This window comes from Dermacentor andersoni, chromosome 6 (genome assembly GCF_023375885.2).
Source record: "Dermacentor andersoni chromosome 6, qqDerAnde1_hic_scaffold, whole genome shotgun sequence".
NCBI classification, from domain to species: domain Eukaryota; kingdom Metazoa; phylum Arthropoda; class Arachnida; order Ixodida; family Ixodidae; genus Dermacentor; species Dermacentor andersoni.
The window spans coordinates 169621104-169638551 of record NC_092819.1 but is presented as its reverse complement, the minus strand read 5'-3'; the positions used below and the strand labels follow the sequence as shown (position 1 = coordinate 169638551).

At 45.5% G+C, this 17448-nt stretch overlaps 1 protein-coding gene across 1 annotated transcript in view; it reads right to left on the bottom strand.

The window, feature by feature from the left end:
• The window catches only part of LOC126523707 (uncharacterized), a 119661-nt gene that overhangs the window by 20710 nt on the left and 81503 nt on the right, over positions 1 to 17448 (bottom strand). Inside the window, exon 2 of the mRNA XM_050172298.3 lies at positions 16178 to 17368. Within this exon, the coding sequence (XP_050028255.2) occupies positions 16178 to 17368 (1191 nt within the window). The remainder of the gene's footprint in view (positions 1 to 16177; positions 17369 to 17448) is intronic.

Here is a 17448-nt window from a genome sequence, read left to right as displayed (position 1 = left end):
TCTATTGTGCACTCTGTCCTGACACCCTGGTCTATTGAACATTTTACGGACTGAACAAAATTTTTTTTTTCTTGCCTTGAGTACTATGTGATCTTGTAGCTGCGGTGGGCAGCTAATAGCAGCTTCGAACCACAGTGTAGCAGACGACGCGTCAGCATGCGATCATGATACCTGGTGTTTACTGGTGCCAAGGGCCTGGTATGACCAAATAGCGCCAGGCAAGTGCGATGATGTGCGTCAGTGATTTGTCAATGAAAGGGAAAGATGAATCGCAATAGCTAGATGTCACTTGGCTGTAAAAGGGCCTAGATACCAGTCTTGTAAACAGCATAAGATAGGCAGGTAAAAAATAATTAACATGAGAGAGAGGTGTACTACGGCTGTAAAATAACTGTTTGCTGATGCATGACATACTATGATGGTTAGGTAGCAGTACTGTCTCACGAGGGCCCTGGAAGCGTGTGCTCCACAAAACCACTATCGCAGTAGCATCCTCTGGCGAAAGGATGCCTGATAAGCACATGACAGGTAAGACATTATGAAATTTAAAACAGTGTTGACATAAAAAACGGTCCTCGGCCTGCAAAGAATGCCAAAGGCAATGGGATATGTTCTCTATAGCCTAGGGGATAGTGGTTTCTCCATTCAGTTTCTTCTTTCCTACGCTCCACAAGGACGTGCAGGGTCATCAGCTTTTCGCCACATATACCATACAGCGCATGTTCATCTCCAATGGATTCATCTCCGTCGGGATTTTAGCTTAAATGACGAAGCACCTAACTGTGGCTTGAGTAGACAGAAGTTATTGGAAACATCGACATCCCGCAAGCGCTGCCAATAGCCTCTTAGTTTTTTAGGAACAAAGGGCTTTTAAGTCTATAGCATGTACAGCTGTGGAAGAATGAAAAGCTCGTGTTGTGGATGTACCAAATTTGTCTCCTAGCACATTGCCCACAATGTCGCTTTGCCTTTGCAACCAGCATATTATTACATGCTGGTTTGATATGCATGTTCAGCACAAGATTTTTTAGAAATATGAAGGGGCCTAACCAGACTTGGAGTCAGTAATTATTATGGCTGTTTCTAACTTTTTGTTGATATTTGTTTCTTCTCAATCTAATCCTGATAAATTCCGCAAGCTCATCAATTCATATTGTACCGCCTAACTTCAATAATGTGCATGATGCATTTTCTTCCGTTTTCCAGTTAGGGGCTCTCTTGTTTATGAGCTAATTATTTCGCTTATTATTCTTGTATTTTTAGTATTGTTTAGTATTTGTACTGGAGTGGCTACATTTTTTTACATTGTTTATTGAAACAACTGTATCGTTTGTCTTTTTTCTAATATGTAGATTACCGACCCTCTTATTTTTTTTTACAATGCTTTAATGCTTGTATAAGATGCGTATACATTTGTCCACTGTATATTATTAAGGTATGTCTATTATGTTCTGTTATATGCCCTATGTACTCTTAATCCTTCTGTAACACCCACCTTACAGAATGCATCTTACGAGGCTTGTAAGGACATTTTGAATAAATAAATAAAATTAATCAACTATGTAATAATTAACTGATTGGTTGATTGATTGATTGATTGCTTAGTTACTAAATAAATAAATAAATAAATGTTTCACCGCCGAGAGTACTGCTTATGCCTAAGCCGTAAACGTACTCGTTTAAGTGTGAAGAACGTCTATTTCAGAGAAGAATGACCCCAGTGCTGCAAAACGCACACCGGCATGTGACCTAGACGCGTCAGTGTAATACTGCAGGCATATGTACTTCGCCTGAAGTACTAGAAAGTCCACTACCATTTGTACCTCAGGGACATGCTTTGTTATCTTCATGAACGATATGTCACATTCAAGCAGGTGAAATTGCCACGGCGGTAACGTGTTCGCTTGAGGTATTAGGCGACGTTCCAGTAGTAGGACACCCCTTATCGACACAGCCTCTTTACACGAGTGAAAAGGGGCTCTCTCTGAGCGTGTGTTGCGAAATAGTGTGGAAGATGTATCGTTTACGTAGAATAGCACGGATGGTCAAAGCTCTAACTTTCAAGAAGTGGGTATAACTAAGTTATGCCCTTTGATGGTGATGGTGATCAGGATGATGATGATGATATATGGGTTTCATGGAGCAAGGGCCAGTGATGGCTAAAGAGCGCCAATCATTAGATAAAATAGTCTATGATGTGCTCAATCATAAATGGTAAATCTATAGATGTATCGTGAATCTATAGGGGCCTTAAGGCTGTCGCTGTGAGTAAAATATATACGTATTAAAATAATGACAATGCTTGAGGAGGTGTTCTATCGCCATTGAAGGTATGGTGTGAATTGATGATATACTGAAACAGATCAATGTCAGTGGCACTACTCCCTAGTCAAGGCCCTGAACCACAGCAGCTTAAAGGCACATGCTCTACAAAAAAGCTACTACCACAGCAGAAGCCTTGGCTGGTATGATGGGCGACGCATATCGTGAGCTATGTAGAACATGTTCATTTAGGAAATTTGAGATAGCTTTGGCTCCGAAAATGCTTGCGCGCAAAGAAACATTGGTGCATGGAGACGAGTATACTGTTGTTAAGCAGCATGAAAGTGATTTTTACAGCCAATATGTTTACCTATAGTTCCTCTATGCATCCCTCGCATGCGCTCCCAGGGTAGGTACAGTGGCTGGCTGTCGTCCGTGTGGGGAGACAGTAATGCTTGGGCCGATAAACGAGATAGCGCAATGCCGGGTCGTCCCGCGGCGGCGTTGAAGCAGGTTGCAAGCTCTAGGCCAACTTCCAAAAATAAGGTCAACATCGTTGGTACAAATAGAGCTACATATATTCAACGTTGTAAAAACTCTCTCTCTCATATATATATATATATATATTTATATATGAGGTATAATATCAGGCGCGTCGCAGGTTCCGTCGCGGTGGTTGCATCGGAGGTGCGGTAACCGCGGTGGTGCTTGTGTCGGCGTAGTGTGGTGCTGTATTCCGTCATCGTCGTTATTAATTAAGAATCACAAAGACGTAACCAATTTTACCGCAAATTGCAGCGAAACTGTTAAGGGCTAGTTCCCCAGAATCGTGTCCGCGTGTAGACGAAAACTATTGTCGTCCGGTTTGGCTCCAACATCATCGTCTTCTTCCCCAGCTGGCTGGTTCGCGCCCTTCGGCGCTACCGCGTGAACACGCTCGCGCCACTGCTCGCGCGTTCGTCATCGTCGTTATTAATTAAGAAACACAAAGACGTAACAACTTTTACCGCAAATTACAGCGAAACTGTTAAGGGCTAGTTCCCCAGAATCGTGTCCGCGTGTAGACGAAAACTATTGTCGTCCGGTTTGGCTCCAACATCATCGTCTTCTTCCCCAGCTGGCTGGTTGGCGCCCCTCGGCGCTACCGCGTGAACACGCTCGCGCCACTGCTCGCGCGTTCGTCATCGTCGTTATTAATTAAGAAACACATTGACGTAACAACTTTTACCGCAAATTACAGCGAAACTGTTAAGGGCTAGTTCCCCAGAATCGTGTCCGCGTGTAGACGAAAACTATTGTCGTCCGGTTTGGCTCCAACATCATCGTCTTCTTCCCCAGCTGGCTGGTTCGCGCCCTTCGGCGCTACCGCGTGAACAGGCTCGCGCCACTGCTCGCGCGTTCGTCATCGTCGTTATTAATTAAGAAACACAAAGACGTAACAACGTTTACCGCAAATTACAGCGAAACTGTTAAGGGCTAGTTCCCCAGAATCGTGTCCGCGTGTAGACGAAAACTATTGTCTGGTTTGGCTCCAACATCATCGTCTTCTTCCCCAGCTGGCTGGTTGGCGCCCCTCGGCGCTACCGCGTGAACACGCTCGCGCCACTGCTCGCGCGTTCGTCATCGTCGTTATTAATTAAGAAACACAAAGACGTAACCAATTTTACCACAAATGACAGCGAAACCTTTAAGGGCTAGTTCCCGAGAATCGTGTCCGCGTGTAGACGAAAACTATTGTCTGGTTTGGCTCCAACATCATCGTCTTCTTCCCCAGTTGGCTTGTTGGCGCCCCTCGGCGCTACCGCGTGAACACGCTCGCGCCACTGCTCGCGCGTTCGTAATCGTCGTTATTAATTAAGAAACACAAAGACGTAACCAATTTTACCATTACAGATATGCCATGCCTCTACCATAAGACGCGTATCTCCATTTTTGTGCCTGTACAATATCGCGCATTCACCTAACCATTCCAGAGTTTGCGCAGATGAGCTTTTTGTCTTCTTTCTTTCTTTCGCCTCAGTGCTCCCTTCAGTTGATAGCCGGCGTTCGTGTTGTGCACTTCGCTTGTCTGCACGCCTCACCTTTTTTGCATAATGAATCCTTACCAACTAGCTCAGCTTTCTGTCGTTCTCAGCCACCTTTCTGCTTTGCCGCTCTAAGTCAGTGAGCATGCATTGCAATTGGTCCCCTGAGTTACTAAGCAAGGCAATATCATCAGTGAATCGCAGGTTACTAAGCTATTCTACATTAACTCTTATCCCCAATTCTTCCCAGTCCAGGTCTCTGAATACCTCTTGTAATCACGCTGTGAACGGCATTGGAGAGATCGTATCACCTTGCCTGATGCCCACATTATTGGGATTTTGTTGCTTTCTTTATCGAGGATTAGAATGAGAGAACGCTGAGCTTGTTGGTAAGTATTCATTATGCAAGAAAGGCGAGGCGTGCAGACAGGACACAAGTAGACAACACGAACGCCTACTATGAACTGAAGGGAGCACTGAGGCGAAAAAAGAAAGAAGACAAAACTCATCTGCGCAAGATCAGGAATGCTACCACCACGTGTCAGTTGGGCACATGTGCGTGTCTACGTGAGAGGTAACTGTTAAGGCACTTAATCTCTTCCTTCCGTAAAGTAATCGAAGGCTGACTCACGCATGCACTTCCACCATTATAGATATGCCATGCCTCTACCATAAGACGCGTATCTTCATTTTTGTGGCTGTACAATATCGCGCATTCACCTAACTCTGGTTTGCAGTTACAATCTCGGCAATGAAGGGAAATATTAGAAGGCGATGCACCGGTTAACGATCTTTTATGTTCCATTAGCCTCCGATTGATACACCGCCCCGTTTGCCCTACGTAGAACTGGCCACAGCTAAAGGGAACTTTATAAACCACAACCACACCCATACGACAGTCAGTAAAACTGTTGTTATTGTGCTTCACTGGACAAATACTTGTTCTTTTTCTGCCTTTTTCCAGCTCATTTTTCCTCCGCGCGGCAGCGCATATTTTACCTAGCTTATTGGGAGCAGTGAGAGCAACATTAATCTCATATCTACTCGCAACTTTTTTAAGCCTGTGTGATACTGAATGAATGCACGGAATAGCCACTACTCTTTTTTTGCTATAGCTGCTTTCTCTAATCACGTCCGTCCCCCTCAAAACAGACTTCTTTAGGCGTTGAGCCACAGTGGCCATTGTTACGCTAAGAAAACCTGCTTCTAATAGGCACCAGACCTGTGCATTAAAGCTGGCGCTCATTTTGTGCATGCAGTATCTGAGGGAAGACTTAAGGCACGACATGGCAATTGTGCAGCGGTGGCGTAGAGGTAGAGCATCCGGCTGGCGTGCAAGAGGACCGTGGTTCAAATATACAGATTATATATATATATATATATATATATATATATATATATATATATATATATATATATATATGCAGAGAGAGAACAGACATTAACCAACTTATTATAGAGAACCACCTACACTGACACTGCTTCAAGAGCAGTCGAAGGGTCAGATGTTGACAACCTACCGTCTAGTCTACGATTATCGCTACATCACCGCAAGAGGTCTTTTTGGAAGATAACCTATTGCAGAAGAAAGTCTGCGAGTTGAATTCAGATGCTTCTCTGCACATTAAGCAACTTTGCATTATGTTTATGCAGTAGCTCTTTAACATCGACATTGTGGTACAGACGTCTCACATTCTAATATAATATTTGTTTACCCATGGTGATAAGTTTTTACCTGTGTGTTTAAAAGCGGAAAACTACCTTAGGCCACTGGGCTCTTTCCAGGCCCCGTGATGCGAGGTTTGTCCTAGCGCCGACCGTTCAGCGTCAGGGGCTAGGTGACGTAACCATCGCCTCTGCCGACGCACTGAATGCACGCTTGCGCGGCATGCTCGCGGGCGTTCCGGGTCTCTTTTACCGAGCAGAGGGTCTAGCGCTCGTAGGCACGCAGATGTGCTTTCTCTTGCTAAGTGGCGGAGCAGAGAGAGAGCGAAGAAACATTTTTATTGGGTTAATGAAGCTTTGGAGAGGCGTCCTCATTCCAGAAAGCCTTGAGCTCGCTGGCTGCTTCCGTTGGGGAGGCAGATGGTGCTACCGCTGGTACAATCTGCGTGTTGCGGACGGTCACCGAGAGCCTTTGTGCCACTGCCCCTGCCATGACACTTCGGCGTGCGACTATTCCTGTACAAATGACAGTCGCTCACTCGCATCTTTAAAGGCTCTTTCACTTTCAGGGTCATGAGCTCCTTTTTCCTTGATAGACAGCACCTAGAATATGCTGGGTGCCGTTTCAATACGCCCAGTAAGGTGTGTCATCGCAATTGTCAGCGGGATATTCGTGCGAAGTGCATTTTCCACAGATGAGGCGGCCTCGGCAGCGCTCGGAACCGAGGCCGAATCGATGGCATTTGAAGCAGCAACGCAGGTTAGCTATGCAAAGTATAACAATGACTTTCATAGTCTGTTTTGATTTATTGGTTAGTATGGTGACGCAGAAAATTCAAAATGGTGCTTAGTGGCGATTTCCTTGTCACCTTGTGAGATATTAATTCGTTGGACCTTGGTAACGTGTTGTTCCTTGTAGCCCTCAAAGAGCTGCATTTGAGTCAAATATGGAAGGTCATGTTCGAACATTACCCTTCGTGGGCTGTAGAGAGAATGGAGCGAGCATACTGTGATTGGGGTGTTTTCAGGTTTTTCAAATTCGGCCAACTTCTGGAACTGATATGTGTCACGGACTTCCAGCAAAGCATTACTGCTGGCCATTTTCGCAATCTCGTAGCTGGGACCTTGTTTTTCAGTGAGATACTTCGCAATTAAAGATGGTAAATGATTTTGAAGTCTTTCCAGGATTTATACAGTGCAGAAAGTGCTACTTTGGACAACTCTCTTTGCGTTGCAGGAAAAAAAAAAGAATCGTCGGGGCGCCCTTTTTGCCAAAGAGTGGGATCAGGAAGTCCAGGGAACCAGCTTAAAGCTATAAAGAATTTATTCTATTTCGGCAGGTGCGGCAGCCGCCCCACACCGAACTCAACAAGGGAATGCCGCGAGACCCGAAGGAATCGCAGACGCAAGTTATGCGTAGATACTATAACGTAATATTATACCCAAGGTTGAATGAACTTAACCAGAATAACCCTTTATGCATAAAAAGTGGAAGTAAAAGGAAGAGAAGACAGAGAAGATGAAAATTTAGAGAGAAAGGCAAAGATCTCATACCAGAACAGGAATCTACCGATCTTCCCCAGGTTGGTCAGTCTGGGACTACCGTCCACGTGAAGCGGACGCCAAAGAGGTGTGTTGCTTGCACCGAGAGGCGATGAATGTTAAAACACTCAACATCAGTTCAAATCCCTCGAACGCATTTGGCCCGGACACGGCTAAGACACCCACGACAAGTCTCGGGAGCTTCCGACCCCATGTGCTCGGTTATGCAGTATCGCAACGCACCATACGTCGGCTGATGCAGACGCCCCTGCCGAGAAATATGCTCTTTTGAATGTAGTAGTAACGAATCTTGATTCTACATAGAGCCTGTGTATCGGGCTTCTTCTGAATGCACCGGCCGCTAGTCGTATATCTAAATAGTGAGCCGGATCTAGAATATTCAAGGTACTGGGTTTAAGTTATAAACTACAGCGTCGTATGCTAATCATGATCTTATAACGCTCTTGTTCAGATTAGTGAGGTGCTTCCTCTGACTGTCCCATGTTGTATTTGGGAGAAGCTTTAGTAGGTTCATTTTCTTCAGGCATTTAGTCTTCTAGTATTTAATTTGAGAAATGTAAATATGTGTTGAGTCTAAAATGATGCCAAGAAATGTGTGTTCCTCTCCATTAGCAGATTAACAGTCTACTTCCAGAAAGCTCAATATTAGGTTCTGCAGTTGTGTCTTGCTTGTAAAAAGTATTGATGTACTTTTCTGTGGGGTTTTAGTTATCCCATTTAGCCACGCTATTTAGGTCAAGCTGGACATTTAGTTCACAAATAGCAAGCTTCCGTGATTTAAAACCAATCTACGCGCCATATACTTACACAAACAGAACATAGCACATGGACTATCGGTTCGCAGAGAATTAATTTTTGCCATGAAGATTGTATAGCCGAGATCGCCGCCTTGCAGAACACCATCTCTTTGGTGAAAGACCTGGACAAGGCCTGGCCAACCTTTACACGGTAGGTACGGTTTGATAGGTAGCTTTCAATTTGATTTCGCATGTTGCCACGGACACCCATGGCAGAAAGGTCTCTGAGAATGCTAAAGCGCCATGTCATGTCATGCTTTTGCCAAATCAATAAATACTGAAAGGAAGTACTGCTTGTGTATAAAGGAATCCATATTTTATGCCCCAATGCGAACAAGGTGGTCTGTCTTCGGCCTTCTTTCTCTAAAAGGCAGATCGGAGAAGATCTAGCACTTTGTTGTCCTCTAAAAGATGGAATAGGCGCTGGTTCACCGTTTTGTCATAGAGCTTGCACAGAGAACATGTAACTGCTAGCTAAAGCCGGTTTCTTGTTTTAATACAGCATTAAAATTAGAATTGCCTTTTGCCAGGAAGACGGCATGTAGCCAGCCACCCACGTGGCGTTAAGGAGACAGCAGTATTTTCCGGTTATTGGACGACGGTACTTGATTATTTCATACATTATGTCGCCCCCCGGTGCGTACTTGTTCCCACAACTCGTTGATATCTGGTACTCAGCTGGATTAAGTGGATGATTGTATGCCAATTTCTTGGACATTTACGTTCAAGGGAAGGGCACTTTAGGTTTCTTTTAACTGCAACGAAATGCGTGTGTATTGCGATGCAGTCGAGCTATATTCCAAGCGTTCACCCAGAAAATATCCCCGATTCTCTAGGCTATCGCCTTGGATTCTTAGTAAATATAGGTGGCTTCCCTCCCGGTGTTTTAATTTATTCATCATTTTTCATACTTTCGCCTCCTCCGTGTAAGAATTCATGTCAGTGATGTACCTCTCCCAACTCTTTGCACGTCGACGTGTTCTTATGCCTTATGACTTAACTTTTTTGAAATTAATAAGGTTTTGTGCGGTTGGAAAATTCCGGAGCAATCCCCAAGCTTTGTTTTTATTTTTGTGCGCTTTGAGACTTTCGTCATTCCACCATGGGATGTGGCGCTTATTAGCCAGTCCATTGGTTTGTTTAATACATTTCGTGGCATCGTCCATATTAAAACTTGCAAGATATGCCTTAACGTCGGCTACATTAAAAAGCACAATATCTCCGTCTAAATATGTGAGCTCTCCAAACAGTCCCCATCTGGCCGAGACGACGTTCCGTTCAGGAAAACGTGGCAAGCATGAATCTTGTTTTGTTTAGCCAAATTGAGAAGTGGCCGCTCCTAACCGGATCTTAAGCACGGACCACTCCAGGTATTGCATTAGAGTACTCGATCCTATGCTTAGATCTAGGGAGGAATACGTGGTATTCTACGCTCTGGTGTGCTGGCTCTTATTAAGTACACATTCAACTGAGGAAAAGAACTTTTCGATTGTGCGCCCTCTGTCATCGCATGGAGAGTCTCCCCACAGAGTGCTGTGTGCATTTGCATCTCCAGCAAATATGCACTGCGGCTGAAGAAGTTCATCGGTGAAGTACTGAAATTGTGTTCTGAAAAACTAAAAGCGAGGGGGATGTAGATAGAAGTCAGTATTACTAGCTTATCAAACATCACTGCTGAGAGAGCAACTTCCTCAGGAGAAGCTAGGAGTTTTAATTGTGGGCAGGCGACACCTTTCTCGACTATTATGGAAACATCACCCGACGAGACGAGAGGGTAGTCGCGATCCTTGCGGAAAGTGGTACATTCCTGTAGAATGTTATCTCTGCTAGTTATAGGTGAGTTATTTGGATACGTGCACACAAACGTTTGAACTGAATTTATGCAGGAGTTCTATAGCATCGTAAAGGTTGTGAAGTACTCCCATGTTCCATAACGTTCAATTACGGGGTCCTTTCCAGGCCCTGTAATGCGTTTCTTTTTTTGCCGCCGTCCTGAGACTTGCGTCTTTGCTTCGGCGCTAGCTGCGCCATGTGGTTAAAAGTTGAGTCCAAAGCTTCTGCCAAGGCGCTGGACGCGCGCCTTGGGAGCTGTTTACTTTCAGGGAACGTCTCGCCTAACGAGGCGACACCCTCGCGACCACCAGCTAGTAGGTCGGTAGCTAGTGGGACCGCGGAGCAGCGCTGGCTGCAGCCACCGAGGAGACAGATGGCGGTGCCGCCAACTCACTGCGCGTGGGCCCGACATCCGCTAGAAGCGATCGTGGTGCCGCCATCCTTCAGTAAAACTATTCTATGGCAAGTAGAATAGCTTTGCCTTTCTTGTCTTTGCCTACCTGCGTTTCTTCGTTCTTGAAGTATATGTTCTCAGTAACTTTAATTGTTGCAATTTTTTCCCTTTTTTCCAGGGCGGACAGGACGGTGCCTAGTGGGCGCTGTCACCATCACAGTTTGCGCAGTGATGAGCATTCTTGCATGGTTCAGCCGGAGGATCAACGGCACTATATTTGGCACAAGTCGGTCGACCTCGGCATTCTATGAACTGTGACCAAACCTGTTGCCTTAGAAGCATCGGATCGGAGAGAAGAAATAACGCCTGACCTGGATCTTTACGTGACCCACCTTGTTAATGTCAGGTAGCATACTTGAGTCGAATGTTACAATTATATGCTTAGTGTCAGTTCTTTTTCCATCACGCATCTTAATTTCTTTTGCATTAGTGATAACCTGCTCACTATCGCTCTAGTAATTCTGTCTCAGTTAGCTCCAAATATCATCATTTAAAAAGACACCACCAATGATGTTCGTAGTGCGGTACCGGGTCACACCAACTTGAACGTCCCCGCAGGACATGAAAACGTAGCTTTTCATGCTCCTCTTTATGGGGGAGTTCCAGAAGAATGAATGAATTCTGTAGTTTTACGTCACAAAACCACGATTTGATTACGAGGCATGCCGCAGTGAAGGGTTCCAGAATAATTTTAACTACCAGGGGATCTTTACCTTGCCCCTTAATGCAAGGGAAACGGGTGTGCTTACATTTGGTCCGCATCGAAATGCGGCAGCCGCGGCCAGGATTTGATCCCACGACCTTGTGATTTGAAGGACGAGGTCCCGGGATACGTTTCCAAGCATTCGGAAACTTGGTAACCTGGACCAAAAGCGTCATTCAAGGATTCCGCAACAGTGCAAGGGGAGGTCTCTCTCACAATATCTCCGTCTAAATATGTGAGCTCTCCGAACAGTCCGCAGCAGTGGCGGCGATTCGAACAGTCGCTTACAACATACTTTGCCTATTTACAGGTTAGTTTACAGCACTCTTGTTCCGTCCGAATTGTTACGCTTTATTGCTGCCACTGCTGCCAACTTGAAATTGACTCTGACACTGCGCTGTCTGCTTTGTTGACATTTGCTGTTTGTACCAGTTATCTAGTGTGTTTTTGCTATGCCTAATGAAGTCGAAAAAGTTCGAGACGAGCTGAGGAAAGAATTTCTAAAGGAGATTGCAGCTATGCGCAACTCACTAGAACGCGACTTACGCAACGACTCGAGAGAACTAACTAAAAGTGTTGAGCACTGCAGCGAACAGTTTGATGACTTGCTTGCTAAGGTTTCATCCTTACAAGAGGAAAATAAGGCACTAAAGTCTGAGAACGCTGCAATGTCATCCGAGTGCGAGCAACTGAAGACGCGATGTTCTGACCTTGAACAAAGATTGACAGGTGTGGAACAGTACTCCCGGAATAAAAACATTGAAATTAAGGGACTTCCAGCAAAGGGAAATGAAAGCCTTCCGAACATGTTGCAAAAAATGGGCGAAATGATCGATGAGCCGATACTGGAAAGTGATATAGACGTTTGCCACCGGGTTCAAACGAAGAACAAGAGAAATACAAATGTAATTGTCCAATTCAAAACTCGAGCAAAGCGTGACACTGTGCTAGCGAAAGCGAAGAAGACCAATCTCGCAGCAGAGAGCCTTGGCTATAGCGGTTCAGATTGTGTGTACGTTAACGAACACTTGTGTCCACTGCTGAAAAAATTGCTGGGAATGGCAGTGGCACGAAAAAGGGAGCAGAAGTGAAAATTTGTGTGGACGCAAAATGGGCACATTCTGGCCAGGAAAAATTAGTCTTCGGCGATTGTGCGCATCACTTGCGTACAAGACCTAGATAAGATAGCGTAGATGCAAAGTATTTTTTTTCTAACAACTAACTGACAAACTGCACTTTAACATGTGCTCAATCGTGTCGCCTTCTGACCTTTGTGCTACGTTTACTCAGAAAAAGCAAAGCTCTGTCCTTTGTTCATGTTAATGCGCAATCCTTGTGCAATAAAGGTGATGAGCTAGAAGCATTTTTCTGTGCACTGAGCTTCTGTTTCAACGTAATAATGATTACTGAAACCTGGTATCAAAGCAGTAGCGATGTTATGCACCTACCCGGCTACAATACATATGTGCAGAATCGTACTGATAAACGAGGTGGTGGCGTCATGATAGCAACCGAAAAGACGTTCAAATGCGATATTCTTGTCGACTTCACTATAACCCACGAGGACTACGAAATTCTGTCATTACAAAGCGGGAGAAACGTGTTTTCTGTTATATACAGACCACCCAGAGGTAGCGTTTCGAATTTTGGTCGCTGTCTTGATGAATATCTGCAGTGGATCACAGAAAACAACCTTAATCTAGTTCTGGGTGGTGATCTTAATATTGATTTCTTATCTTCTTCTGCGCGTAAATATGAAGTCGACTGCATATTACACAGCAATGGATTCACTAATCTCATAAATAAACCGACACGGCTAGAGACAGCGACGGCAATTGATGTCTTCATTACTAACTCTCGAGTTGACTGTCTTCACTCAGGAGTCATTAATGTCCAAATAAGTGATCATCTGCCCATATTCTTGTTTGTACATTCTTTAGCTCCTCAAAAACAACGCATGCTTCCTGCAGTATTATACCGGCGCATAAACCAAAACACAATGAATTCTTTTCGGTCAGCACTTGCAGGTGTAAACTGGAGTACTGTGCTCCGTGAAAGCGTTCCAGAGTACGCTTATAATGCCTTCATTACCACATTTAAGTCTGTTTATGCGCAAATTTTTCCACTTGAGACGCTTAAGAAACCTCGTAAGGCTCGTAAACCCTGGATAAGCGCCGAATGTCTTCAAATGATAAAACAAAAAAACGATCTTTATAACCGCTTCATCAAAAGCAGATCACAGGGTGACCTGGCGCGTTTTAAGACGTATAGAAACAAAGGGACGTCTTTTCTGCTCCGAGCAAAACAAGAGTATATGGAAAAGTTACTCAACCCAGACGTGTTAAAAAGGAGTGACCTTGTATGGAAAACAATAAATGAAATTTTGAATCGAGGTGCACATGCCAGCGGCATGCTTGAAGTCTTAGTAGACAAGATACCACTGGGTGGAAAATTATTAGCCGAAAAATTTAATGATTTTTTCGTGTCTTTGGCAGATAGCAATAGCGCCCCCCCGAATATCAAATGCCATGACTCGCGAGTTCCTTCCACTGCATTCTTGATGCCAACAGACACCAGCGAAATCGAAATTTACTGTTAAGGCGGTATAAAACAAGTATAAGACAGAATAATACATTCATGTTAGACCTGGCAATCTTGAAATGCAAGGAACATAAGTATGCTACCCGCACTGGCTTCACGTGGTTTGTGCCTAAAACGCAAACGAATTATGGTCGCCAAATGCTTAGCTACATCCTTCCACAGACGTTAAATAACGCGCTGTGAATTGATGTTAATTTATGTACTGCTGACACTTATGTCATAGTGCTTTGTGCTTGCTTTTGTTTTTGCCTGTAATGTTCAAATACCGTTTCATTTGTGTCAATGTTGTTATTGCGAATGCTTTACACATGCTGTATTATACACTGCGATACTGTTGCCAAGTCATTGTAGGGTGCGTCGACCTCTGTCAAGCCTTTCTTCTAGCTTTTTGTCGATGCACCCAACATCCTCATGACGATGTTGAATAAAGAATTGAATTGAATTGAACTGACTTTTATGTCCCTTTTTTTCAGAATGCATAGCATAGATTTTAGAAAATTAATTAATCTGTCTGCCAAAAAACTTCAATACTTCTTCCGCGCGCCCTCGTTTCCGAGGATGATCCGGGAGTGGAGGGAAAGAATTTTCCATAGGTAAAGTTGAACTTTTCGGCAGCAGCGCCAGCCGCCTACCATAACGTCCAACGAGAAGACGCTGCAAAACCTGGGAAGGAGAGGACTGGCAAACTGTAGCTGTACGCCACTGCTAAAACCAAATATGAATAAACAAGGCTGGTTATGTCACAGAAGGTCAATCCTTGCTGCCCCGAAAATCGGAACCAAAAAAGGATAAAGAGAGAACGGGAGCCATTGAAAGTGTGAGAGAAGGATGAAGATTGGAGAGGAGTGCCGGATAAGGCAACTGCGGATTTCCCCCGGGTGGATCAGACTGGGAGTAGGGTCTAAGTGGAGCCGAGGCCCAAATGGTGCGTTTCCTCCACCAAGGGGCCTTAAAGGTCCAAACAACCGGCAGCAGCACAATCCCCAGGATCTCTCTCTGCTTTTTTTTTTTTTTTTGAGAAGTGTAAGTCACGCACAGTTAAGCACAGAGGTGGATGGGAAGGGGGCGGGGAGGAGGGCGATCCAATCCATGTGGTTGGGTACGTGGTGTCACAATACATTAAACGCTTACTGACGCATACGAACCTGCGCGTCGTCAGCCTGCGACAAAGACGTAGCAGCGCATCCTTTCCTCGCGACCACATAGCCCGACTCGCGTTATCTCGTTCAAGGCAAGAGTCTAAGACATTCCGAGGTCGGCTCAATTCTGTTCTTCACAGTGCCGCTAACGGTGGCCAAAACATCGCAAATTTTCTACCTATAATTAAAGTGACTTTATTCGAAGCCGACCTCGCTCATACCTCGGCTAACGCCACAGTGCCTTTCACAAAAATATGAAACATAAGAATGCTGCGTGCTAGAATTACAGGCCTCACATGCCACACACATGAAGACAAAAGCGCAACCATTCGTGTTTGCTGTTCGTAAAAACAAACGGCTGCGAACTGCCACTTCAGTAAAGAATCGAATGTGGTAAAGGCATTCTGAAAATTTCCACTACCCAGTGCTACCGGAAGATTTAGCTTCGCTAGTTTCTTATATCAAAGAGCTCACGTAGCTATGGATTGTAGCGCGAAGTGACACAGCCACAGACTAGAAGCAGAGAGGACGAGCGCTAACTCTCAACTAAAGTGTTATTGCAGCGAACAACACAAACACGCACACGCATATTGTGTATATATATATATATATATATATATATATATATATATATATATATATATATATATATAGATAGAGAGAGAGAGAGTTTCAATAAAACTTTATTTCAGGGTTAGCGCTCGTCCTGTCTGCTTCTAGTCTGTGTCCGTGTCACTTCGTGCTACAATCCAAGATAATGTTAGCGTACCAACTCGCCCAATGTTCTATCGTTTAGCTGTAAATGCTCTGAGAGTACGTCGGGGGTATCGGGAATCCATGTAGCACGTCGACACATGTCGTGTGCCCCAGACGTTCTGCAAGTCTCCTCTAATGCAGGCAACCAGATAGGAATGTACGAATTGGGCAGGCACATCATATAAAAACAGCCAGCTCCTCGGAAGATAAGCTTCTTTATAAAGCCCTATAAACAAACAGGTGACTGAAGGCACGTACAGCTGAGATAGTGGGATGCCGAAGCTGCAAGAATGTTTGGGTCCACACGTTTGGCCGCATGCACTAATGCGCAGTGAAACGTCTCTCACGAAAGCTTAGTATACCGATATAGTTGCACTCACCTGGCCAGAAAGAAGTAGTGCACAAGCACACCAATAAGCACACACAGTGCCTGGTACCGGGCAGCGACCATGACGAATAGAAACAGCAACTGTGCGGCGAAGATGGACAGGGAAAGCATGCTGATCAACTTGTCGGGCAGCTTACGTGGACCAGGCGTGTGAATATGGAGCGCCATCTTGACTAGAAGACAGCCCAGCGACACCAGGCTGCCGGCGAGCGTAATGTAACCTTCGGTGTCACGAAACTTGTATACTGACATCCTTCGCACAGCACCCTGGAAGCTGGACTCGGCACATACCAGAATAGAACCGTCGGACAGCAGCTCGTATTCTCCGGGCACCAAGAGCTCACCGCTACCGGCGTCTCCTCGAAGGGTGGCGGTGTGGTTCTCCCAGAGCGTGAACTCGTCGGTGTCCAATGCCACCTTGGTGCAGTTAGACGCAAGAAGCGCGCGAGGCAACGCAGACGAACCGTAAGCGGCCTTGAGTGCGCTAGCGACACACAGGCCGTCGCGCAGTTCGTAGAGCTTGCCGCACACAAGATTGCGGCAGGTCTCCTTCCACGGGTCATATGCCTGATTCGGTGCGCAGCGGTCTTGAAGGCCCACCTTGATTCCGCCTCGTGCGAAGTCGACGTCGATGAGAAGCGAATACGAGGGGAGCACGTCAGCGTGGGAAATAATGTCCTCCTTGTCTTCACCCCACTCTGTCCATGGATATTCCACCACACTGTCGTCCTCCACACAAGTGAGGTCTCCTGCTCCAACGCCATAGCAGAGAGCGCAGTAGGCATTTTTGTAGCTGACACCCGTGAGTCTATCTAGTACAGGGGCAAAGTATGTGTGACAGCCGTTGCGCAGTCGCGAGTTGCGGTCGCGGAAGTCGGCCGGACAGTCGGCCACCAAGTCGGAGCGGCAGACACGAAAGTATTGCTGAGGCCTCTTGCCATGCATGAAGTCCGGGCAGCCCAGGAAGACGGGACACTGTGATGGGTCATTAGCTTTGGAGGGCGAACAAGCCGCGCCACTGTCCTGGCGGAGAGAGCGCAGAAACGCGGTCCACATCTTCACGTTGAAGTCGCGGTTGCAGACGGCGCAGCGCACGTTCTTGTACGTGACATTGGTGCTCTTGCTGGTCACAGGGATTGTGAGGAATGGATCTGTCGCAGCCGCCCACTCGTCTTGGCATTCGCTGCGCACAGATAGGTTTGATTAAAATTTCGCAGGTTGATTGTACACGTGCAACGAAGCCCCGGCAATCATTTTGGTATT